At 41.7% G+C, this 27,692-nt stretch overlaps 1 protein-coding gene across 2 annotated transcripts in view; it reads right to left on the bottom strand.

Moving 5' to 3' along the window:
• Nucleotides 1-27,692, bottom strand: part of ITGB5 (integrin subunit beta 5) — a 100,305-nt gene that overhangs the window by 6,915 nt on the left and 65,698 nt on the right. For both annotated transcript variants that reach the window (XM_020814550.3, XM_072985020.2), the window contains 2 exons: nucleotides 4,782-5,004; nucleotides 1,615-1,718 (listed from right to left, as the gene is read on the bottom strand). In XM_020814550.3, coding sequence (XP_020670209.3) covers nucleotides 1,615-1,718; nucleotides 4,782-5,004 — 327 coding nt within the window. The remainder of the gene's footprint in view (nucleotides 1-1,614; nucleotides 1,719-4,781; nucleotides 5,005-27,692) is intronic.

Here is a 27,692-nt window from a genome sequence, read left to right as displayed (position 1 = left end):
CACAGCAGTTCCTTAAATGCACCAACAGCTGAAAACACTTCACACAAATAAGCCAAGGGACATGAAATATCCCTCTTGCGCTCATCCCACCTGAATGGGAGTATTTGCTAACCCTTGCCCTGGCCATTCTAGAACCAAGTAAATAACCTTTTCTTTATGAACCACAAAACAGTCTGTTAGGGTTGCTGCACATGGTGAGCAAGTGTTATTCTGGTTGTGCCACTGCCTTCTCACTCCTATTCTCTTTGCTCCCCACTTCCGTTTCTTCTTCTCAGTGTGCAACTCTTTCTTCCTCTTTCTTTCTTACCTGTCAGCAACCCCCCCAGCACTTTCCCTTGAAAGCCACCTAATAGAAGCTATGCACATGGCTGTTGCCATCTCTTTGCTTTCCTTTTAACTAACCACCACCTCTTGTTCAAAGCTGCCAATGCATCTCTATAGAGCTGATGCCCGGGGATAAATAATCTTAGAAGATGCTTTCACATCCTATATTAATGTAAAGAACAGTCTTCTCTTCCTGTTCCATCTCTACTAAGGCAGGTGTAAGCAGAGGTTTAATGGATAATCCCTGATTTGCAGAACATCAGTATGGGTCTATGACTCTAGTTGTTTAAGAACAGCAACAAGAAAAAAATTGTTTTCCTTCTAATGATTACTAAGATGCCCAGATCCCTGATTAGCAATAACTGAGATGTAAGGATGCAGCAGGAAGTTGGTTCCAGCCTTTGAGTCATTGTTTTGTGTCACCCTAATTAAGATATGTTAATTAACAGCTAGATAATCCCATTGTCACTTTGTCTGCATCCGTATTCTCATCTGATCAGGGGGATATGTATAAATACAGAACACATGTATTTGCACGTTCTGTGTCTGAAGAAGTGGATTTGAAAATTCACAATGAAATCAATCTTAGTCTTTAAAGTGTTACAATATTTTGCCATTCCCCCTTTCTCTTCTTTTTCCCCATCACTTCTGCCAACATCTTTCAGCAGATTCTGGTTGTGCCCACTCTGACCTTTCTGCTGCATAGTGTCATGCCCCCCTTTCAACTTTCTTTTTTAAAACAAAAAATAACACAGTTATCCTAAAATTATTGCTCATGAGATAACCCTGCCACTTCCTTTGCTGTGTTGCTGTCTGCTCATTTTCTAAGGTCCTGCTTCAAACTGAGTGATCAGAACTGGACACTGTTCTCCAGATCTCACCTCATCAGTACTTCGTGTTACAGCGCCCAGCACTTCTGCTAGCTCTGTCACAAAGACCTCATCAATACATCCAACACTTTCTTTATTTTAAAGAAGCATTTCAAATTCATTTTCCAGGTAAGTCTGTTGCTTTAACAGTTGGTTAATTCTTTTTAATTATTGCTTGTTTTGAGTACACTAATTTTCTGTTGAGGTACAGAATCACACACACACACACAGTATTAAGATTATGGTTAAATCTTGCGTTGCATGTTTGTCCATTATTAATTTTATTGGTATGCACTCTAGTGTAGAACACAACGTAAATAAATGTTGATGTTTTGTTGTTGCTACCTTTTAGAAGTGGAGCTATGATTTACAGCATTTGCTTGTGTTAGGATTGGATCTCGCCCACCTTAACAGTACTTACGGAGTACATCCACTCTAGTAATGATCTCGTCTCTGCAGTGTTTTTGGCAGGTTTGGTTATCAGCCAGCCTTCCTGAGTTAAACAGTATACAGTCAATGCAGTCCCTTTGAAAGCAGAAACAGAGAGAACAATTAGCTTATCTTACAACAATACTTCCTTGCCAGTCATAAGAGTCAGGCTTGCACTGAAAACAAAATACTTTTTGTGTAGCAAAAAGGGGGGAAAGTAATACTGGAGCTACTATTACACATCTGTTTCCCATTGTAAGGGGTTGCCTCAAGCATCCCCACCAGGCTGCCTGACCCCATGCCACTAGCCCAGGAGAGAGTTGAGTCTCCTGGGCCTCTAGCTGGCAGGGATGTGCTCCTGCAGGTGGAGGAAACGCCACCACTTGATGGTGGAAAGCTGGGGGAGGGCATGGTGTTCATAATAAGAGGACTGGAGCTGCAGGGACCAACCATGTTGTTGGATGAGGGGGAGATGTGGGAAGAGGTAGTCAAGCACTGGGATACCATCTTCTGCACCTCCATGGAGGTACAAATAGGGATAGATAAAAGCAGGGCCACCTCCTCCATCCCAGCACTTCTGGCCAGGCAAGGGCTTGGGGACCTGAGACTCTGGCATCGGATTCCCCAGCTGATCCAGTGGCACCTTAGCCTTGGCATTCTCTCCACCTGACAGGAGCTGTGGCCCCTACTCCGACCCAGCTTTGGTGCTGGAGGTGCAAGCGGCAACAGCTGTGACCAAGGAGGCTCTGGGAAGAGCAACATTGCAGAGTCTGGGCCCCATCACTTACCTTTACCAGCCCTCTCTAAAAAGACTGCAACTTGGGTTGGGACTCAGGCTTCCTGACCACTTCTCTGGACCTGTACTTTCAGGGACCCCTGGGACTGTGCCCAGGGAGTTAGTGCCAGAAACTCAAGTTTCCTATGAAAGCAGGGGAAGGGGCAGTTGGGGCTGATTCTGTGCCTTTAATAAAAGCTCCCGTATGTGACTAAACCAGGCTGGAAACCATGGGATTTCTTGCTAGAGGGCTCCCACCATACTTAGGCCGTGATACTGCTCCCTCCAATCCCTACCACTTCCAGCTCAGGAACAGATTATTATTGCTCATTTATCGACATGACAAGTTTGGATAACTTTCCACTTCACTGAACATCTACAGTACAATGGAGACAACTCGACTGCCAGAATTATATCCAAACACCAATCCCTTTTAATTTGATTACCAGTTTTCTAATTAGTTCTGGTCTTTAAAACAGCAGAACAAACTATAAATATTTGCTCTTGGATTAAGTGCCTCATCTAGTTTGGATTCAGATTCATAAGCAAAAACAGCAACAGATGGTAGCCTTTGTATTCTGTGCATAGCTCCTGTTCTGCCAGGCCACAATGGCAGACAGAGCACTGAAATTGCTGATACATAAACCCAAAGCCTTAACATTGGCTTAAATGTATTCATCCTCAGAAAAGCCTATTTTGATGTTTTTTATGCCAGAAGTAGCAGCTGCTAGATCTCTGCTAAGTTTTACAGGGGATGTTAATGGAGTTTGAGCCCCTCCCTTAGGAAGAGTCATCAAAAGAATGAAAGGGCAAATAAAATAACTTTGGAGAGAGTCCTTGTGGGTCCTGTTTGTCAGAGAAGGCAACTGTCCTTTGATATTTGGAAGATGAAACGAACAGGACATAGCCGCCCAGAATGGTAAAATATACCAGATGGGCAGGATATAAATCGAATAAAAAAATAAGAATAAAACACTGACACCATAGTCACTTAAGGCTCAGTAAGGCTGGCATTGTTAATGACAACAGAGCACATTGGCTTTTCCATTAAGCTACATATAGGTTTCTTTGGTGCCCAAAATTTTACTGATTGCTTACTCTAGCCCAAGTGCAATAGCATAAGCTGCAGTGGTGAATTACTGCCAATTTATCAGTGGGCACCTTCCTTGTCACATACTGATTTATGCAACTGACATATAATGAGGAATATAAGAAGTCACTTTTAGTAATAGCAGTTCACAATGTAATTTATGCTACTGCACTTACACCAGTGTCAATAACCAATAGGATTTTGGCCAGTGTTTCTCACTAAGAAAACACAATCAATGATGCCCAAACACCTTCAAAGCTAGGATGATGAATAAAACACACCAGTCACATCTTATCATTCCATAAATCACCAGCTTTTGCAATCTGCCTGGAACTGCAAAAAATATGCAAATCACAAGGCACAGGCAGTGAGATATTTGTCTATTTATTAATTTAAAATATTATTTATCCCACCTTTCTCCTTAAAAAGAAGTCAAGGCGACTTACCAAGTCGGCTTATGTCAGCTTTAGGTAGTAATTGGAAATACAGCTAAAAGTTATGTAGGTATTAAACAATGTCATTAAACAAAATAAAGAATGCCAAGTAAATGAATGTAAGACTGTCACACACTGTCTTGTAGGGAAACAAACTATTGAACCCATGAGCCTGTGTTCACTTTGTTAACTTACGGCAAGTGGAAAATCTAACAGCCAGCTGCAGCCATGGATCTGTCTCAACTGTACCATCTAAGATTTTTAACCAATGATGCCTAACCTAAAATGAGGCTTAAAGCAGATACTTAACAGCACTAGTGCCTTGCCAGCACACAAATGCCCAAGCTAAACATAAATCTTAAGACTAAGTAGCTGCTTTAATGTCATCCGAACTGCAGTCAATAGGGCCTTCTGACATTCGGTGCTTATGGAGGTGAAGAAAAGATGAAGATGAGGAGGTTTGGGCCAAAATGAAGTTGTTGTTTTAATAATGGTTTGGGACTTAGATGTAGACATGAAACCAAGCACTTCCTAAACCTCACAGAAACTGTTACATTTCACTGCCAGAAACACACTTAAGCTATTGTAACTTTTTCCTTTGTTTCTCTAACTGCATATCTATCAGTTTCCATTGCACAGATTTCGTCCCCCCCAACTGCTCATAACACCCCCATTGACATATAAAACCCTGAATAACGTTCTTGAAATGACAGTAAGGAATCAAGTTTCAGGTTGTGACACATCATCCTTTCATGACTATACCAGGCTTGCTGGATGTTAACGCAGCTGAAGAGCCACAAAGGAGGCACTGCCACCATGTTGCTGCCTGAAAGAACTCCTAACCCAGTTAAGCACAATACCTTTTGGTGCTGCAGACACCTGGACAGGTGGGACATTTCTCACAAGTCTCCCCAAAGGCACCAGGTTCTGTACACTGGCATCTCCCACAGATGCAGTTGCCTCTGCTGCTGCACATCTGACCATCGTTGGAAAGACAGCCATCGGTCCCCGTTGAGCAGTTGCAGTTGTCTCCAACGTAACCTCCGTGGCACTTGCACTCCCCACAGTGGCATTCTCCATGACCTAAAGGCAGTTCGAACAAACAAGTAAACATCTGTAGTGACAGTGAAGTAAGTGGTCACAGGGTTTTAGAAGTGAGCTCAATATCCGACAGAGAGAAACACATTTAAATAGCCAGCATATGGAGTCAAATCCATGAAGCACATGTAAGCCCTTGACCTGATTTTTCAGAGGGAATGTAACTCAGGTTGAATCCTTGTTCTGCCTTTTAAGTGATCAGGATCACCTCTGACTTGTCTGATTATGCTTCCATTTACTTATCTTCCTCCAGTTTGTTATTGATATTAGCCACTGGTCAAAGCTAAAAACAGCTTCTTGGAAATGGAATGGAGAGACAGAGATGGGTGTCATCAGTGCGCTGGTGGTGCCAACTCCCAAAACTGTGGATAATCTCACCCAGCAGTTTGTTAAATAACATAGGGAGAGAACTGGACTTTGGAGGACTCCACACATCAGTGGGCAGGGTGTCAAATAAGATGTTGCGGTCAATTGTACTTTGGTGTCAAAGAGGTCTGGCGGAACTAAGAGGTCCACACTCCTCCTGTCCAGTTCCTAGTGCCCATTTGGCAGCCAGGGCCACTCTGGGCAGATAAAACAACAGAGTAACAAAATAATTTGTTGTTGTTTAGTTGTTAAGTCTGTCCGACTCTTCATGACCCCACGGACCAGAGCACGTCAGGCCCTCCTGTCTTTCACTGCCTCCCGAAGTTGGGTCAAATTCATGTTGGTTGCTTCAATGATACTGTCCAACCAACTTGTCCTCTGTCGTCCCCTTCTCCTCTTGCCTTCACACTTTCCCAGCATCCGGGTCTTTTCCAGCAAGCCTTCTCTTCTCATGAGATGGCCAAAGTATTGGAGCCTCAGCTTCAGGATCTGCCCTTCCAGTGAGCACTCGGGTTTGATTTCCTTCAAAATGGACAGGTTTCTTATCTTTGCAGTCTAGGGGACTCTCAAGAGTCTCATCCAGCAACACACTCAAAAGCATCAATTCTTTGGTGGTCAGCCTTCTTTATGGTCCAGCTCTCACTTCCATATATCGCTACTGGAAAAACTATAGCTTGGACTATGCGGACCTTTGTTGGCATGGTGATGTCTCTGCTTTTTAAGATGCTGTCAAGGTTTGTCATCACTTTCCTCCCAAAAAGTAACTGTCTTTTAATTTCGTGGCTGCTGTCACCATCTTGATCAGGGAGCCCAAGAAAGTAAAATCTGTCACTGGAGGTGATGGGACCAGTGGCCATTGTTACATACAGCACTGATGTTACCTGTCTGTCATGGGTTTGGAGGGAAAGTTCCATCCTATGGGGAGTGGAAGGCGGGACATCAGGGGGAGGAGCTGTACTGTATATATATTTAGAGCTTGTGTGGAGTTGGGGGAGTGGGAGTCTGTGTGTCAGACTGAGTACAACTGTGTGTCAGTTGGTACATACCTGATAGGTTCAGGTTTCTTTATAGGTAGCCAGAACTGATAGGTTCAGGGTCTGTGCTTTACTTTAAAGGGTTCTGTGTGAACCAAACTGTTATATGTGTGTGATTGGGGTTATGCCACGTTACAGTATCTTATTTACTTGATCTTTTTATTTACCCTGTTTGTTATTTAAATAAACCTTGTTCTTTTGTTTGTTAAAAATCCATTCCTGGTCTGTGTGACTCCTTATAGGGAAGGGTTGGTGGCAGCATAGTTAAAGTGTGGCATACTCCAGTAGGTCTGGGGTTGCTACATTGATTGGTGTCCAGCGTGTGGGATACGACTGGTCCAGTTGTCCAGTGGTCCAGCAAAGCCTTGGCAAGTGTGCCCAGAGCAAGGGGGGTCTAGTCAGGGAAAATCTGAGAGCGCGTAGGTAATCTTCTAGGCTTACCTCACGGGGAGGTACGCTAGTGGAAGAACGTGCCACCTCAGATTGGGGACTAGATTAGGGAGCTCTGAGGCAACCTGTTTTGGCGGGAAAGGGCTGAGGCAAAGCTGTGTGAAGTAACAGTGATCTAGCCTGTCTGCTGAGAGGCCTAGCAGAGGGGGGTGGATTCTGCCTGGCAACAGTTGCAAGTTAGTGCTGAAGGAACAGCAGCAATCTATAGAAGGCTGTTTCTGAGGCAAAAGGAAAAAAAGTCGTCGCTTTATTCTGAGGCTTGACTTTTGAAGGCAGCCTGTTCTGGGGGGAGATTATGCCCTTGACTCGAAGCCAAATGGCGGAAATGGGTGAAGTGAAAGATCCACAGGTAGACCAAGGTTCTGAGGAAGAATTTGGCTCAGTGCAGGATGAGAGCACGGGAGAACAGAACCCAGAACTCAGAAAATTGCTCCTAGCCCAACAGCATGAACTGAGGGTGAGGGAAATGGAGGAAAGATTAGCGAGAGAAAGAATGGCGTTTGAAAGGGAACAGGAAGAGAAACAGGAAAGGGAAAGAGAGAGGCAAAGACAATTTGAATTAGAGAGAGAGAGAGAGAGAATGGAAAAAGAAGAAAGATTAGAGAGAGAGAAAATTGCTCTGGAAAAAGAAAGGATGGCGTTTGAGTTAAGAAAATTGGAAATGATGAACCAGAACAATAATAACAATAGAGATTCTGAGGTGGGCCAATTGTCTAAAACTGACCTGAAGAAATTCCCTGTGTACCACAAGGGAGATTGCCCTGAGGTGTTCTTTTCCCTCGTGGAAAGAGCGTTTGTGGACTTCTCAGTAAGGGAAACTGAGAAGATGACCATTATGCGATCTTTAATCAGTGGCAGCCTGGCAGAAGTCTATGCAGAGATGCCAGTGGAACTGATGAAAGATTTCACTGAGTTTAAAAAACTGGTGTTTGCCAGACATGGGATAAATGCGGAACAGCTGAGGCAAAGATTCAGGTCACTCACAAAGAAACCAGAGCAGACTTTTACCCAAGTGGGGGCCCAACTGGTGAGGCTGCTAGAGAAATGGCTGTCTCAGGAGGGGACAGAGACCTTCCAGCAGCTCAAAGACCTGATAGCGCTGGAACAGTTTTATTCAGTCCTGCATGGGGAACTGAAGTTCCAGGTGAGGGAGAGGAAACCGAAATCTGTGACAGAGGCGGCAGAGATCGCAGATTTTATTTACCAAATAAGAAAGCCCTTAGGTGCTGAGGGGAAATCTGTAGGTAAACCCAAAGAAACCTACAGCAAGTACTCTCAGGGACCAGGGAAAAACCAGCAAGGGGGAGGGGCCCATGTTGAAGGGAAGCCCTCAGATATGAAACCACAAAGACCTCAGATTTTGGAGGGAAAACCAAAACCCGATGAGAAAGACTCAAAATACAGCAGAAAATGTTATTTCTGTCAAGGAAAGGGCCATCTAATCTCAGAGTGTGAGAAATTCAAGCAACTAAAGGGAAATTTGCCTCATGATGTGAGTGGAACCAAGCCAAAAGCTGTGTTCTGTGTCCAGAAAGAGCAAAGCTCCTTGCCACTGAGGGAGCCTGTTGCCATGGCTACTCAATCTGGAACAGTTACATCTGCTGATCAGGCTGGGGAAAATGGTCCTCTTGTGGAGGTCAAGCGCTGCTTACTAGTGAGGACAGATTCGCAGTTGTTTGAGACCGCAGGGGTGGACGTAGGAATACTTGACCATCAGTATAGGGGGCTAAGGGATACTTGTTCCCAGGTGACCCTGTGCCATCCAGACATTATTCTTAGGGAGTATATGATCCCAAATGAGAGCCTGAAGGTGGCAGGGATTGAGGGGCAGGTGATCTCACTGCCAGTAGCTGAGGTACCTGTGAGCTTTCAAGGCTGGAGGGGAGTTTGGCGGCTAGCGATTTCATCGACTCTGCCAGCAGCCGTGCTCGTGGGAAATGACCTGGCTGAACATGTGAAACGGGTGCTAGTGATTACACGCTCACAAGCTACCACGGGGACAGTTCAGGGAGGTACTGAAGGGCCCGAGGCGGAAGCAGATGAGGGTAGTTCCGAAGCTGTGGTGGAAACCTTAACCACAGACAGCAAATTTGGCCAAGAGCAAAAGGCAGACGCCACTGTCCGAAAGTGTTTTGAACAGGTGACAGACACCCAGATAACACCTGAAACCACAGTGAGATTTCGTGAGAAAAAGGGAATTTTATATAGAGAGACCCTGATGAATATCTCAAAAGGGGGAGATGGGATCAGAAGTCAGCTAGTGGTACCTGAAAAGTATCGCCCCATGATCTTACAAAGGGGGCACTCTGACATGTTTGCTGCGCACTTAGGGGTGAACAAAACACAGCAGAGAATCACACAAAATTTTTACTGGCCTGAAATAGGGAAGCAGATCAAGGAGTTCTGTAAACAATGTGATGTGTGTCAGAGGCAGGGGAATAACCGTGACAGGACCAAAGCAAAGTTGTGCCCTTTGCCTGTGATTGACACCCCGTTCAAATGTATAGGAGTGGATATTGTGGGACCTTTGCCCAAGGCCACAAAGAGGGGGAACCGGTTCATTCTCACCATTGTGGACCATGCCACGAGGTACCCTGAAGCCATACCCTTGACTAACATTGAAACTAACACAGTGGCAGATGCCTTGGTGGGGTATATGTCCAGGATGGGATTTGCCTCAGAAATAATCACAGATTTGGGCGCATCGTTTACATCAAAGCTCATGAAACGGTTATGGCAAATCTGTGGAATTAAACACAAGGAAACCACTGCCTATCACCCCGAAAGTAATGGGTTAACGGAGAAGTTCAATGGGACTCTGATGCGCATGATTAGGGCTTACTTGGCAGAGAATCCAAACAATTGGGACCAGAAGCTGCAATCCCTTTTGTTTGCTTATCGATCAGTGCCCCAAGCCAGTACCGGGTTCAGTCCGTTTGAACTTTTGTTTGGGAGAAAAGTGAAAGGTCCACTTGATTTAATCAAACAAAATTGGGAGCAGAACACCCAGGATGACCCACAAGACGTTGTGACATATATAGACTCTTTAATGAATGACCTAAAGAGAAACCTAGAGCTAGCAGCCGAAAACCTGCAAGCTCAGAAGGCCAGACAGAAAACTTGGTATGACCAGAAAGCCAGGGAGAGGCACTTTAACCCAGGGGAGGAAGTGCTTTGGCCTAGGCCCTGCAAAGAGAACAAACTGCAGCTGGGTAGCCCAGAAATAAGATACTTGGGTCACATAGTAGGGGGAGGAGTGATCAAACCCCTAGAGGCCAAGATAGAAGCCGTTCGTGATTGGCCCAGGCCCAACACCAAGAAAAAAGTCAAATCATTTCTTGGGTTGGTGGGCTACTACAGAAAGTTCATTCCGAGGTTTAGCGAGATGGCGACTCCGCTGACCGATCTGACGCGGAAGAAGACTGATGACCGCATCCCGTGGACCAGCGACTGTGAGGAAGCGTTCCGGAGGTTGAAGGAGGCGCTCATCAATTATCCAGTGCTGCGTGCTCCAGACTTCGACCGGGAGTTCATCATCTACACCGATGCGTCTAACAGCGGGGTAGGAGCAGTTCTTTGCCAGGAGGATGAAAATGGTGACCAGCATCCAGTGTCCTACCTGAGTAGGAAACTCCAGAAAGGTGAGAGGCATTTGGCAACCGTGGAAAAGGAGTGCCTGGCCATAGTCTACGCGATTCAGAAGGCCAAGCCTTACATCTGGGGAAGACATTTTGTTTTGTGCACTGACCACTCACCACTGCAGTGGTTAAAGACAATGAAAACCCATAATAGTAAACTTATGAGGTGGGCTTTAAACCTGCAAGATTATGACTTTGAAGTGAAGGTGGTCAGAGGGTCAATGAACTGTGTTGCTGACGCCTTGTCAAGAAGACCCGAAGAGTGAAGACGGCGAAGAAACATGGACTATGGATATTTTGATGACCAAAAGTTAATTGTACCTGTTTATTAAACATGCTTGGTTTGTATGAATAAAGGTAACTTAATGTATTGTAAATATGAATGTTAAAATGCCTAATTGATATGTTTAACCTAGAGTGTAAGTATGGGATTGTGTTATTGTATATCTGTTTTTGTGTGTTGTGATCCTGGTTGTTTTTTTGGAGAAAAGCACTTTAGCTTTTCCCCTGCAAAACAACTTATAAAGAGGGGAGGTGTTACATACAGCACTGATGTTACCTGTCTGTCATGGGTTTGGAGGGAAAGTTCCATCCTATGGGGAGTGGAAGGCGGGACATCAGGGGGAGGAGCTGTACTGTATATATATTTAGAGCTTGTGTGGAGTTGGGGGAGTGGGAGTCTGTGTGTCAGACTGAGTACAACTGTGTGTCAGTTGGTACATACCTGATAGGTTCAGGTTTCTTTATAGGTAGCCAGAACTGATAGGTTCAGGGTCTGTGCTTTACTTTAAAGGGTTCTGTGTGAACCAAACTGTTATATGTGTGTGATTGGGGTTATGCCACGTTACAGTATCTTATTTACTTGATCTTTTTATTTACCCTGTTTGTTATTTAAATAAACCTTGTTCTTTTGTTTGTTAAAAATCCATTCCTGGTCTGTGTGACTCCTTATAGGGAAGGGTTGGTGGCAGCATAGTTAAAGTGTGGCATACTCCAGTAGGTCTGGGGTTGCTACAGCCATGATTTTAGTTTTTTTGATATTGGGCTTCAGACCATTTTTTGCGCTCTCCTCTTTCATCCTCATTAAGAGGTTCTTAATTCCTCCTCAATTTCTGCCATCAACAATATAATACATATACAAAATAATAATCATACAATTGGGGCATAAATCAAATACAGTGGTGCCCCGCTAGACGCTTACCCCGGTAGATGACAAAATCGCTTGATGATGACTTTTTTGCAATCGCTATTGTGATCGCAAAACGATGGTTCCTATGGGGGAAATCTGCTTTACGTTGATTAGGTCCTTGCTTCGCGAACTGTTTGTTCACAAAACGATGGTTTTTCTGGCTCCGCAAAATGGCTTCCCTTTGCAAAATGGTTTCCCTCGCTTCGCAAAATGGCTGTTTTCCGGACAGAAGCTTCGGAAGACAGCAATTTTAAACAGCTGATTGGCGGTTCTCTATGGGTGATCTTCGCTGGACAATGAGGTATTTCCCCATTGGAACTCATTAACTGCTTTTCAATGCATTCCAATTGGTTTTTTTTCTTCGCATGATGACGATTTCGCTGTACAGCGATTTTAATGGAACGGATTATCATCATCATGCAGGGCGCCACTGTATCATTATTATTATATCAATCATGCAGAGACACATAGAATGATTGTGGAATGCAGCACCTGAAAGTTACCTATCTCCACATATGGTACAATCTTATAGAGGTAGGATATAGATCCTTTAAAACAGTGGTTCTTAACCTTGGGTTACTCAGGTGTTTTTGAACTGCAACTCCCAGAAACCCCAGCTAGCACAGCTGGTGGTGAAGGCTTCTGGGAGTTGCAGTCCAAAAACACTTGAGTAACCCAAGGTTAAGAACCACTGCTTTAAAACACACTGGTTTAAACCAAGTAGCTTCTGAAGAAGTCAACTGAAGTCCACAAAAAATCACACTGAAATAAATACATTCTTTTGAAACTGCTACAATACTTCTGTTCTTCTTTTTCTTTTTCCCAGGTTGGTATATCTGATGGCCATTTCACTCTCACCACAGTTCTGACAGACTCATAATTTTCCAAGGCCCTGTGGTGAGCTTTACAGCTGACCAGGTTTTTGAACCAAGGTCACTTCAGTTCATGAGATCAGTACTGGCTGGTACAAAACACTGACTAAATGTCTCCTGGGTAAGGGTAACTAAAACTACAGCTGCCAGATTGAGATGACAAAAGTAAGAATCGTCTGTTACATTCTGGAAGAAATGCTGGTATCTTTAAATAGGTAGTATCTCACTTATGAAGCACATCTGAAACTTAAGATGTATTGTTTGTAAACTAACAAAGCATTGCAAAGGAATTAAGCAAAGAATTAAACCAGAAAGCAAGCTCCTAGTTGTTATGGTTTCAGCAGAGTAAAACTTCAGACACCCTGTTTTTGATTCTTGATTATTTCCTGATGCCTCCAAAAGACTTATCTTCCTAGTTTGAGCAGAGCTGTTTTCCCTGATCTTTTGTTTTTATCTGTTTTGCAGTGACAGATAATAATATTAAATATTTTCCCCATCTGTTCTCCTCTTTGTTTTGAAATACTAGATTTTACTTTGAGCCAACATCACCAGACATTAAAAAGGCCTAGGAAGGGAAAATCCTAAGATACAAAGACTTACTAACTCAAAATTTACAAACTAAAATCAAAAGTAGAACTTCAGCTACAAGGCTTTAAAAGTGGTTAGATATGCAAATAAAATCCTGGTTTAACAGTGATAAAAAGCAACATAGTTTTGTAAATCAAGAAGTCGATTTTGATAAAATAATTTTTTCGTCTAATGGAAAATTAATTTTAAAAATCTTTAATTACTTATTCGTTAGACAGACAGAAGATGAGATAATAAAAGATTGTGAGATGAGCTCAGAAATATTGGTTCAGAAACTCCTTTGGTAGAGTGGGAAAAATTATGGAAGATTAATGTTAGGATCACAAAGCCAAAAACACTTAAAGAACACTTACATGAAATGTTTTATAGGTGGTACTTAACTCCTGATAAATTGTCTAAAATGTATAAAGTATCCAATATTTGTTGGAAATGTAATGAAGAAAGGGGATATTTTTTCCATCTGTGGTGGATGTGTAAGAAAGTAAGAAGATATTGGGGTAGTGTACGAGCATTTATATCACAAACAATGTTAATTAATCTTTAGCTGAAACCAGAAACATTTCTACTGTCTATGATCCAACAAAATATGGACGAACATAAGAAATGTGTAATGATTCATATCATTATGGTGGCTAGAATGATATATGCACAACTATGGAAGATGAACAAGATCCCTGATGAAGACCAATTAATAATGGATGTGTTGAGTTGTGCAAAAATGGATCTCAACACTACTGAAACCAAATGGACATTATGAGGACTATGAAGAAAGATGGTCAGAATTTTATAAATCCCTAGGTCAACATTATAAGTTAAATTAAAGATCTGCCTTGCATATCAGAAATTGAAAGATGAAAATCTAAAGATATATAATTGTGTGAAAAGATAGAGAATTTTGTTTGAGACTGTGATATGACCATACCTTTCTTTTACCTTTATTGCTGAAACGTAATAAAAACAAATTAAAAAAAAGAAGCCACTGCAGGCCTTGAAGTCCTGCTGTTGGCAGCATTTGCAACAACCTTTCCCCAGAGGAATTATTTCTTAACTGTTTATGCTACAGTCCATGAGACCACAGGTTAACAGCTAGCTTGCTTGGAATTCATTGCTTCTTCAAAATCAGAAAAACTGCTCTAAATAAATAACTAGGCAAGTCAGTTTGTGATGCTGAGAATGTTTAAGTAGTATAGGTTCATCAACTCTTGTTAAATTATTAAGATTGGGGGGGGGGGAGAGACCCATCTGTGATCATCTTTGTTATTGAGTCAGTGAGGTTCCATCCCAATGAAGCTAAGAAAAGATATCTCAATTATTGTAACTTTCTCCCACTCCTCCCTCTCTCCAAAGCACAGGGCTTATCTCATTTATCCTCATAACTTCTATGATGTAGAAAAGTGATATACACAGGGTTTTTTTTAACTGAAGCCAAGTCTCACCCTTGCTTTTATCACATATGCTTGCTATTAAGTATAAATGTGACAACCTTGAATCCTCATTCATGTGTGGTCCTGGGTCCATCCATGGGGATGGCAGCATGAAAGTGGCAAGAGAGATAACTGGAAATAATTAAAGGGTGCGTATTCATTATTGATATAATGGATGCCATCTAACTGGTATTCTGAGCACATTTATTTATTTATTTATTAGTTTTTTACCCCGCCCCTCTAGACCATGTCTACTCAGGGCGGCTTACAAAATAAAACGGATCAGTATAAATATATATATATAATCATAAAAATTACAATTGCAGTTTCAATTAATTAAGGAAGGATTACCAGGATGGAATAACATAAGAAAGGAAAAATAAGAGAGACTTAGTTGACTGGAGGGAAGGCCTGCTTGAATAACCAAGTTTTTAAGTGGCTTTTAAAAACACCCAGCGAGGGTGGCAGCCGAATTTCTGTTGGAAGGGTGTTCTATTTACACATGACAGCTCTCTGACTGAGTGAGCACAGTTTTGGAGTGGCAATTGCAAGAATGAAAGAGGCAGAAGGAGGGAGCAGCAGACTGAAGCCTGGCATATCTAGTACTGTGAGCAGAGTGTGCTGCTCTGTCTTACTTAAAAGGGTCTTCAGAGAAGCCCCTACCAGCAGTGGTAGGTTGACTTTAAGGAAAGTAAGTTTTTCTACAGATCCAGATTTCAGGTGTGAGGGAGTGGTGTGGACTGACAGTATCTCCTGCCTGACAGAACCCTCTCTCTCACTGGGCACACTAGTTGGAGGGCAGGACAGCAGCCTCCCTGACACCTTGGCCAGACCTCCCCAAACAGACTTCTTCTCAGCCCAGTAAGACAAGAGAACAATCTCCTACACGTATGCCTCCACCTCTGCCTCTGCCATGTCCTTCCTCTGATGTGGTGTCTCTGAAGGACAGGCCTCTGCTTGTCAAGACAAGGTCTGAGAAACCTTGCCCTATTGTTGCAGGGGTGATAGACCTGAACTCTAGACTACAACTGTTTCTTCCTGTTCTGAGGGACCCCTCAGTGTTAGCTGGACCTTCTTCACTAGCTGTTGCATGTGATGGAAAGTTGGCTGGCAATGTCCCCCTCTTGCTGCTGCTTACTATCTGTTGCCCATTGTTTAATTTGGGGGTGCAAGAAGGTTGCTAAAACGTACACCCTCTTCTTCCACAAACAGGCAAACCTGTAGTGAAGCAGGCCCTTTAGCCTGCTGACCATTCCTTCAGGCTAGAAAAAAAATGCTGTTCTCCTTCTATGAAATCCACCTAGATTGTCCTCTCATTATGCCTTCCATCATGCCAACCAAGCCCTGGAACATCAGGATCATCTGGCTAAGGATGACTGTCTCCCCACTAAGATGTTGCAATCGCAAAGCTTCAGAGACAGACTACTTGACTCATAATGTCCCACTCCTCTCTGCCCAGAGGAGCAGCCACAATGGAAGTCTCCAGTGCCCAAATCACAGAGTGCCCACTGCTGTTCCGACGTTCTTTCAAGCAGGCAGAAAGTGGATTTCCACTGAGTTGCCACATGCTGAATTAGGTGGGGCAGTGGCCATCCCGGTTTTTCTTGCTTTTCCTGCAACAGCTCACTGCCCCGTCTCACTGTAGTGAGATGCCCACTGAAAGGTTCTGCTGGAGGTTCAAAGCATTGCACAAAGATTGGACAGACATTTTGGATGGCATTTAGCTGATTTCAGATTTTTAAAATGTATGTCTATCCAATCTTTTGAAGAGTTGCACATGACATTATTTCAGTATTATTTGGCTTAAACAAGATGCCAGGCATAAAGCAGCAAGGAAGCTATTTGAAATGTTAAACACACAGTCATCGATATTTTTAAAAAACAACACCTGTTGCAGAGATTTTCTCTGCCTTTTATAAAGATGTTTCATTTGCTTTTGTTTTGTATCCGATTTCTTTCTTGATGCTATTTGCCAAAAAATCTTTTACATTCCAACTTCATTGTAAGCAGCTTCTTTTACTCCTGCACTTAAATTAAACACTATATAGTTCCAGCTCATCAGCTAAAAGCAGTAAGCTAATGGCTCATTTAAAAATTAATAGTCTACTAGTGTGCAGATTGTTAACTGGAATGCATCCATGCAATATTCTTGGCAGCAATCTTTTCTAGAATAACAGTGGCAGACAAAAGGACAGCCCCAGATAAGAAGAGTTCATGCAGATGAGGCTTCTGTATAGCCATCATTTTATTCTCTTCATTATTTACTAGTGACTCTCCTCCAAAAGGGCACCGAAGTTGTAGCAGTTGCCTCTGTTAGTGTTTTCTCTTAACCATGGTGATCCGTGATGGAGAACGGGGGAAATCAATCATCCAGGATGATGGACTTCCATCACTCACCTTTTTAGGATCTCTTCTACTTCCTGTGATCTCTTCCTCTAACTTCCCCTTTTAAAAACTGATATGTGATCTCAGAAGCACTGCCATACTAATATTTCCCTTTGGAGGCAAGAAGGGACAATTAAGCCCTCTTTCCATGGCACTATACTAGGACTGGTTTTCCAATTATACTTTCCCCAGCTACTTCTGGATCTCTGTTTTGCTTATGCAATGCAATACCCCTCTCTCCTTTGGAATGGTAATCAGGGTATTGCTACAATTCTAGAATAGAATAGAATAGAATAGAATAGAATAGAATAGAATAGAATAGAATAGAATAGAACAGAACAGAACAGAACAGAACAGAACAGAACAGAACAGAATAGAATAGAATAGAGGATGGAGCAAGTCTTGAACTCAGAAGAGAAACACTTATTGTCTCTGACACCTGTCATCTTCAGCTTTCTTTATCTTCTTTTAAAGTTTGGCGAAATACAAAGCACAAAACCATACACCATACGAGGCAGGCACTGGGACATTTCTAAAAAGATATTTTAAGTAAATTTCAGACTAGGAAGGGAAGTGAGGAAGAACAGAAGGGCTGAGGAAGGGAAGTGAGGAAGAATAGAAATGATTGAGGAAGAACAGATAGGTCTACGAATTCAGCCACCAGCTGTGTTAGTTACTGGTGACGCTGTGTAGATGGCAAGAAAAGACAGAATAAAAACTGAACACGGTCCCTTTCTATCAAAACCTCTGCCAAAGTGTTGTAGTAGATGTTTGCCATAGTTGAAGTAAAATATAAACAGGATTTGGGCTAGAAAACAGTACATACCAATGCTTGGTATAAGTTTTGAAGCAGATGTCACATTTTAGGATTTGTATTTAACACACCTTGCACATAGACTTGTGAAAGAACTTCCAGACAATTAGTTATTCTTTAAGGAAGGGGAGCTTTCAGTTTCCCCATCGTCCTACCTCCCTCAACTGATCTTCCTGACCGGGGCTTCTTTTACAAAAGAATGCACAATGCAGCATGGCTGCTGAGTGCAGGCACTGTGGAACTGGGACTAATGACTGTAACAAGCAACCGGTACCATATGATAAATGGTTTCAAGCGAAATGATCTGGAAGGACATGGTTATTTTCCTCACTCTGTAGCAGGCCTTTCTCACTAACTGTTTCCACTAGCCTAGTGAAAACTAATAAATATCTATAGGGAACAACTGTACATGAACAGTTCACTTTAAGATGACAGCTGCTGTGTGAAACAGTTCACTGCTACTGCTGTAAATTACCACTGCAATGTGTAACACCAGCCTGACATTAACAAAGATAGGTAGGTGTATTATGCCTTCATGTCTAAGGTCTCCTGAGAAGAAGAGCACAGCAGCATGACAAATGCCCCATGTTCTGCAATTTAAAGCAATTTTTACAATGAAATTTGTGTAAGATATGATCAAAGACAAATAGGAAAATTCCCCCTGGAGGTACACAGAAATGACACAAGTGCATCATTGGCTGATAACTGAAGGAACCAGCATACGTATTTACAATGGATCAATTATTCTTAATACTTCCCAGGGTCCTTTTGGTGCATATTTAATAATGCCAACCTATGCTTGCATCAAATTTCAAAGCAGTCATAATGCTCTGTCCCAAGTATAGCTTTACAAAGATGGTTGTCACCAAGCATGATTTAAAAGCCTCAGCAACTTATTTGCAATAGGCAATTCAAACACAGGACAGCCACTTTACAGGACTGTTGTAAATATTTCAGTAACCTTAAAATCAATACTGCAAGGCAGAACACAACTACTGTCTTTATATTACCAACACAATGCTCACTGAGAGAAGATGGTTCTCTCAAAAAGAAGCTCTGAAAAAGGAAATGGCTCTGGCGTTGATCATGCATTACCAAGTTTCTGCATAACACAAGCCTGATACCTGCAAATAGACATGGTACACACAGTACTTTTGGTTGTTTTGTCATTAAGTCATGTCCGACTCTTCGTGACCCCATGGATCAGAGCACGCCAGGCCCTCCTGTCTTCCACTGTCTCCCGGAGTTGGGTCAGATTCATGTTGGTCACTTCGATGACAGCAGTACTTTTTAAGTTACAACAAAAGAAGAGTTCACTTAAGCAGCAGGGAGAATGTCTTGATAGTCAGAGCTTCACTATTCCAGAAGTCAGTGGGCTCCATTTTACCTTATTGATTGCTGGCATCAGCAGTGGCACAGTGGATAATGATCCTTGATGTCCTTTCCAGCTGTACAACTTTATATAGTTTTACAACAGCTGCTTGAACACAACTGCAACAGAGCTCCTAAGTAGGCAGCAGAATAATAAACTAGACAATGCAGAATGACTGGAACTCTTGGATCTGTGCAAAGCAGCTTTCTTGAAGTGGAGTAAATGAGTAATGTGTGAGAATACATCACGATGCATTAAAAGGTGATGACAATAAGGAATCAAGTGCCACTGTTCCACCAACTCTTGTCCCTGCACTTAGATCGGGGTGCAGAATGTGTGATCCTCCAGCTGTTACTGAGCTGTTAAATCTATCCTCTACCACTGGTTGTGTTGGATAGATTTGGGCTACAGTCCAAAGGGCCACATATCCCTTATCATGGATTTAGATCATGAGAAGAGACAGGGAATACACATGGCTTTTCTTTTATGTTTCCCTATAGGTTACCCACCACTAAAGGAGCACCATAGGATCTAATGCACATGTTTACAATCGGAGGCAGCTAATGACTGAAACAACAGACATCTCCCTGCTCAGTGCAGAAACTGCCCATTGCCTAGGTAAACTACACATACTGAACAAGTTTAGGGGAAAATATGATTTGAACCTTAACAGTCTTCTAATCTCTTAAGAGATAAAATCAAACAGATCATCAACATTCCCTTTTCTCGCAGACAAGCATTCTGTGTCTGAACAGTAGGAACACCATGCAGGTAGAAACTTGCAGAAGCCACGGAAACAACCCTGCTTTTACTAAGGATGTGCCCCATCTCAGCAAGGAAGACAGACATACAAAGCTGAGTCAGACATGTAAAATTCCCAGCACTCATGAGAAACAACCTACTGCTGCTAACAAAACAAAGTAAAAGAACAAAACAAAGCAAAGCAAAACAGCCAAAACCAAAACCACACACCCACCAAGGATGTGCTCTCACATTGTGCTGTCACTCAAGGCCTTGGCAAGATCTTGTCTTGGCCTCTTTTGCTCCCTTTTCTGCTGGTGTCCTTATTACATGAACAAAGAACAGCGAAGAGACCAGCTCTCTTCAACTCCTCCTTCCCTCTCTTCTTTCTCAATGCTTCTGCCTCCAGCTTTTCAGAGTTGCTTCAAGAACATAGCGCAAATTAAGAGATCTGGCAGAGCTTTAGACACCAACCTCCATGCTGCAGATTGCTGTAATTTGTTCACAGGGACACATGCTGGTCTTCATCTTTTGTGTCCGGGTTTTGCAATCAGATTAAAATTGCTGAGTGTCTTTTCACATATCTCAAACAGCTACCTCTAAAACATCCAGATTCCTCCCCCACCCCATTCCAAACACATATCTTAAATTGTAATTAAGGATGGAATCAAAGAGTGATTCCACTTGCACAGGTAAAAAGTTTTCACATCTTAACAAAAACTAAGCAAATTTGCACTGTCCCATAAGGAAATGTTATGTTACAATGCACATCTCATTAGCAGCGCCAGTGACAGGACTCCATAGTTGCTTTCATTGTATAATACCTTATAAGCTACCCCACAAAGTATCATTGAGTTTAGCAGGAAACTGCTTGCTGGTCACTGAACTTCTAAAAAAATGGTACTATACCACACCACCATTATGTATCTCTAGTTATCCTTGGTGGCATCAAAGAAATAGAGAAGGAAAATCTCTAACATTTCATCAAAAAGGATTAAAGTAACAAGTGTAAACTTGGAAACAAAGCAAAAGAACACTCTTTTTTCTGTTTTGTTAGAAGATTATAATATAAAGTTGGATATTTTCTTTGTTATAGATTGGTTTTATTGTTATTTTTACATGATACAGTTAACTGCTCTGTGGCGACATGTTTGGTGAGACTGAGGCTTTTAAACAGATTAAAAACAAGGTTGTAGAAAGAAAAGTTTGAATTCAGGAAAATCTTGATGGTTGTGTTTTTAAAAAGTGATCCACTTTCTGTTAATGTATCCCAAAACAGGCCAAATAAGCAAACATCCATTGAAACACAGCATATTTTGGGCAAGAGAATACTCACTCTGTCATATGTTTTTTCTTGATTAGCATAAGTTCCTGGGAGAAACATACAGTACCAGCAAAATTTGTAGCACTTTAAAAAAAGGTAAAATATAACATGAGATGCTGTTGATAGAGAAAAGGGTCTCCCCAAGTGCTATAGTATCTCCTAGATGCTTATTCTGGATGCTATGTTCCATTTGCACCCTTCCTTACTTTCTTCTCCTCCCAGGGGCTGGATATTATTATTCGAACTTTGGATGCAGCGGCTCTAAATAGTGATGCTGCGATGCTTCCAAGCCCGTCTTCAAAGTTTTGAGGCCAATAATAATAATAATAATAATAATAATAATAATAATAATAATAATAATAATAATAATAATAATAATAATAATAATAATAATAATAATAACAACAACAACAACAACAACAACAACAACAACAACAACAACAACAACATTATTATTATTATTATTATTATTATTATTATTATTATTATTATTATTATTATTATTATTATTATTATTATTATTAAACTGTAGAGCTGGGGACCCTATGGATCATCAAGTCCAGCCCCTCTCAAGGAGGCATAGTGGGAAATTGAACTCCCAACCTCTAAGTAAGTGGTTCCCAAACTGTGTGCTGTGGGGCCCTGGGCCACCACCAAACCCAACCAGAGGCACCATGGGATCCATGGAAGGAATACTCAGTTCAGGCTTCCCTCCTCCCTTCTTCCCACCCAAAGAATCATGTTGCGAGGAGCCACAGCCAGTGGCCAGTAAGTCGAGGGAGCCACAAGTTGAAAAAGATTGGGAATCAATACAATGCCTTCTCCTTCTCGTATCCTCCCTCCACCTGTATTCATTTTACCTTGAATGATCAGCTGTAACAATCTATCCTTTTCATTTCTCATTACGTGAATGAAGCATTCTGTGGTTGTTGTGTGCCACCAAGTTTCACCCAACTTACAGAACAGGATTTTCAAGATATGTGAAATATCTGAGGAGTGAGTTCACAAGTGTCACCCCTCAGAGAGTTTTCATGACCAAGGACAGATATGAACCCACATCTCTTGAATCCTAGCCTGCTACTCCATTCACAACACCATACTGGCTCTCAGAGAATTCTATCATACTCCCAGCTTTCTGCATTCATGATTCATGATCTCTTTATGTACAAGATCACCCTCTGATTTTTTTTTTAACTGTATATGGCAATGAATCAATATTTCAAATGCTTCTATCTTTTTTATAATGACCAGTGCTAAAAAACCATGATTCCTCACCATACAGCATAGCCAAGAATATATAACATGCAACATACACTTGCAAATCTAGTTTTAAGTTTCTGCATATTACGCTTTTCATCTGGGCCATCTTATCATTTGACTTTTATGACATAACTATTACTCCCACTGTTCATTTATCCACATCCAAAGGACTTTATACTGATAATTTTGCATATTTAACTGAATTTCTTGGGCTGGTTCATATTTACTGAATTCTACTTGATTTTGGTTTTACTTGGTTTTACACCATTTACACAGAGTAATGTTTTTAAAAATACAGATTAAGTCATCATAATCTCATTTCCTCTGTTTGCTTCTCCTGTCTTCACAAACTGTTTTGTTTTTCCATGCCTTTAATAAGTACTAAGAAATGACTGGAAATAATTTTGGAGTTTATAAAGGAAGAGCTTCTAAACTTGAGGTTTTTAGCCTGTATTAGATTCATGTTTATACACCAAGTTTTTTTGTGATGTGTTTTATATTCTATTTCAGTTTTCACCTCATTAACTCATTTTAACAAGGCATACTCATATCTCAATCCATGTGTACATTAACCTGCTTGTCTAGAATATATTTGATTTAAATCATGGTTTAATTCACTATTTAGAAATACCCAATTTACTTATGAGGGTTTTCCCTCAAAAAAAAAAGAGTGTATTTCTGCTTGCTATATTTCATATGTATTTTCCACTTTCAGACGCCAGAAGTGTCAATTAATAATTGCAGGTGCAGTCTGGGCAAGGAGATTGTGAAAAATACACACTTTCAGAAATATGTACTAACATTACAGCAAACAGGAGTGCACTCTTGTGGGCACGGGCTGTGTGTGTGTCACATAATTAAATCCAAAGCCACTCTTTTCCCTGCCAAAATGTGCACTTTCAAAGACAGGAGTAGGGATTTCACTTTGTCTGCTAAAATTGCAGGCAAACAATTACTACCGTAGTTTTGACACTCTAAAAAAAATCAGCACCACTCACAAGAAAACTGTCAAAAAAGCAATGCTCATCATCCAAGAGTTTCCAGCATTATATCATGTCCAGAGAGAAAACAAGACCTATGAATAACTTCCCTGATAAATGGAAAATAAGGCAAAGATGAGAATTATTATTTCTCACCTCCTGCTCTAAACAAGGACGTAGCTTGGATACACACACCCTGTTTGAGGATTTCAGTCTTTTCCTGATGGTATCTACCAAACGAATGGAAAAGACATAAAAATTAACCAAAAGAGCCTGTGAAAGCCATAAAACCGAGGCACAAATCCTGGAACTGGTTTACCCTATTAATACAACTTTTAGAAGCTAGGAAGCAGCTCCTTAATCTCACTTCACAGTCGTTTCTGGCCCCACAGGAAAGAAAGAGCTATATAGATACAGATATAGATACAGGACTCAAGATGTGATCTCAGGTGAAAAAGTGAATGCACAAAGGAAAAGTTCATGCCTCTGAGTAAAGTACAGAGATGAGAGAGGAATATAAGATTTACAACAGTGCTTCTCAGTCTTTCACACTTAATGTCCCATCAGTCCTTCCATCGAAGAAACCACATCCCACCGGAGTAGAAACAAAAAGCGCACTTTTGTTGACAAGGACTTGGTATGCTTACAGGCATCAATTATTACAGGTAATAATATATATCATTTAAACTGAAGGAGAAGAAGCACAAGGGATTAGGAGAAACTCTGAGTGCCCAAAGTTCCTACTAGCATGTCATAAGGTCACAGATGGACAATCCACAGCATGTAGGTCAATAGAAGATAGCAGGTCACACCCATAAAAGAATGTGGCCCTGAGGGAGATGGAATACTTAGCTGCTATGAAAGCCTTGTGAAAGAAAGAGGAGAAGGGGACGACAGAGGGTGAGATGGTTGGACAGTGTCATCTAGGCTACTGGCATGGGTTTGGCCCAACTCCGGGAGGCAGTGGAGGACAGGAGGGCCTGACGTGCTCTGGTCCATGGGGTCACGAAGAGTCGGACATGACTGAACGACTAAACAACAACAAATGAAAGCATTGTGTCCCATCTAGCCTACTTCTATGTTCCAGCAGAGGGCCATGTGTCATTGATTAAATATCACTTGTTGAGAGGCTGGCTGGGCGACTATGGACCTCCAGATGCTAGATCACAACTCTCACTATCTCTCATCAGTGACTATGCTGGCAGAGACTGCTGGGACATGCAGTCCAGAAACATCTGAAAAGCTAGGTATTTTCCTGGTTTAGAGGGATGTGCAGCCTCTGAATAATGCACATGGGAGGTGTTCAACAACCTTTGTGTCAGCATTAGTGTTCGAAGAAATCCACATCCATGCGTAAAGTTAAAGCATAATTACAAAGCTGCATCTGCCAATATTTTGGCTTTCCTTTAACTCAGGTGTTCTCCAGATGTTTCAGGCTTCTTGGAGCCATAAATGTACATGAGAGAGCAGCACAGGTCAGGAATTTATAGCGGCTGTAAACTACGTGAGGACAAAAGTTGTGAATGTCTAAGGAAAGGAGTAAATGGGAAATATGGAGAAAGAAGTTACGGAATCTGCTAAATATTTTCACTGTGTTTTGGCAAATTTGTAGCAGTGAAGCAGTCCAGCAACATGATCTGTTGAGCTGACTGTATTTCAGTAAGCCAAAGAGAATGTGTAAGTGGGAAATGACCTCAAGTGGAGATTTTTAAAGACTGGATTGTGACCACTATTTTCTTGTGGATCTTCCCTGGAAAAAAGTACTCACCCTGTCCTTGAAAGGAGTAGTACAGGGTTCAGAGGCATTTTATATGCTAGAAAATCTTGCCTGTCTCTCCATCATAGATGTATATAAACAACAATTTGTAATTACCTGAAATAACAGATTATCATACCAACTTCAAAAGTAGTCTGGGGAAGGGTGTTCAAAGTTTTTAGAAGCTGGTACATACAAGAGGAATTTGTTTCTTAAGAGATCTTGCATGAATATTTCTCAGGTCTTCACAGCTGCTCCAGATTCATTTAGATGCTGAACAGTAGCCTCCCCATTGTAAAATCTGGGACATTAATGAACAAGAGATCTCAGGATGTTGCTCTAGTCAGCGGGGGAAAAAACACACCAAAGGTTTAATCCTTCCTGTTATATTCCTGCTAGCTTCAGTTCAGTGCCAAGAGTGAGAAATCCCATTCCCGCATCGCTGATGTTTGAAACCTTTTATTTACTAAACAGGATCAGATGAGTGTTTAAGTGCTGTCATTTCAAAACTTTATAATGCAGAGAAAAGTTTTCCTGGTACAGATTTTATTTCACAATTACAAACTTCAGGTAAAGATTTATGAAACTGTAGACTGAAAAAAAAACTCATCAGAGTTACTTATTAAGGATTCTCTCATTTCTCAGAGTTGTTTGTGCAGGGAGTGGACCAAAGGGTGAAACCTAAAAATTAGGTGTCAAGTCTTCAAAATTTACATACATCACCAATTCTGCCCATGTACACAGCTCCAATGAATGTAGAAAACATGTGGCTGCCCCCCCCAAGGTGCGCTTGTGTTGCTTTCCCACAGCTCCTCTTTTTCATGCTTTTTCACTACTTCCTCTCCTCTCCTCCCCCCACCCAACACTCGCACTTCACTAGCTACTACCTTTTTCTGGAAGCTGCCCTTCAATAGTCTCCCCGGCAGGCAATGGAGCAGCAAAACAAGCAGAACTCGTTACTGGCCAAAGGCTTCCCACTTTATCAGATGCAAACATGGGTCCTGCAGAGATGCCATTGAGCGAGACAACTGGAAAAATAGTCGAGTGGGGAGCATTTCATAAAGATGCCTTAACTTCCCTGCCCATCTCCACTGATGGCTCTGCTGGTGGCGAAATGTTCTAAGCATCCACACCTAGCATTCAACAGGCAGTATGATTCCTAAAAGTCTCTGTGTTTATAGCATCCAGTAGAGGTCAGGGCATTTGCATGCAGTGGGAAAGAGATAAAGACTGGGCTGACCAAAGGCCAAGGGTGCCAGTATGCCCCTCCCCTAATTAAAGCAAGTGAATATTAAGAGAGGGTTACAGGGTAAGATCACTAGGTCTACTGCACTGCTCCTGATGGTGTATTAATTAGGGAGAACTGTGGCATCATCAACAAAATGAAAAAGGACAGGCTAAAAGGAAAATCCTGCATGCAGAGATTATTTACAAGAAATGCATCAAAATAGTGGTTTTCAAAATGGTTCCTCCTCAAAACTAAACAAACAAATAAAAGGCATACCAATCTGTCCTCAAGCTGCCACTGGCTATGGTGACTGAGCAATGGCTATGCCGTTCAGAGTGGTCACATAGACCAGATGGGCAGGATACAAATCAAATCAATCAATCAAATCAATCAATCAATCTATCAATACGCATGAGCCAGCAGCTGGAGGAGGCTGCCACTGCGAAATGATGGATCTGTGCCACTGCTTCTTTCCCTTCCGCGTGGTGTTTACAGGGAAGAGGGCTGGCCAGACATTGTATACTGTACCAACTTACTCTCTGCTCATGGGATATTTTTAAGGAATAGTGTCCTCAACAAAAAATACCAGGCAATGAGTGATTCTGTTAGTTAGCAACTGATGCTTTAAGCTATATGCACAGCTTGGGGCAGGTGGGTGGGCGGTGTGGGGGGAGGGTCTAGCTTTGCAGTACTGTATGTGCACCACCAGAAGCAGTACAATATCTAAATATGAAACTCCCTTCCCCAACTAAAACAAAACAGAAGAAGAAAAAGAAAGAAAGAAAAACACCCACCAAAACCTAGATTCTGGACAAACAAGAAAGAATACAGATCTATGTGCATAACCTAATGAGAATTATTCATTTCACACTGAACTCCTTAAATGAAAAACATGGTTGGATGCTGATTCTAATGAGCACTGCACTGAAAGTAATACAATGTTTATATCCAAGCAGTTCTGAATTCCAATTGGAATATCTACCCTTTTTTTTTTTTTTTTTTGCTTTCAGTGGAACACCAGTATAAGTATGCATCCTAAAGCACCACAGGGTAGACAATCCATGCTAGGCCTAGGCTTTTGGATGTACAATGTCATATCAACTGCTGACATCTCCCTTGTTACCACATTTGTGTACTCTGTCCCTAGACCAAACTCCAGGCACACAAATTGTTGGACTTGTCTAAGATGTATAAAACACTCACACACAATAGCAAGTACATAGACTCTTGATATGTGCAAGGTATTTTGAAT

The sequence above is a fragment of the Pogona vitticeps genome, chromosome 1 (assembly GCF_051106095.1).
Source record: "Pogona vitticeps strain Pit_001003342236 chromosome 1, PviZW2.1, whole genome shotgun sequence".
NCBI classification, from domain to species: domain Eukaryota; kingdom Metazoa; phylum Chordata; class Lepidosauria; order Squamata; family Agamidae; genus Pogona; species Pogona vitticeps.
This window is presented reverse-complemented; position numbering and strand designations above follow the sequence as displayed.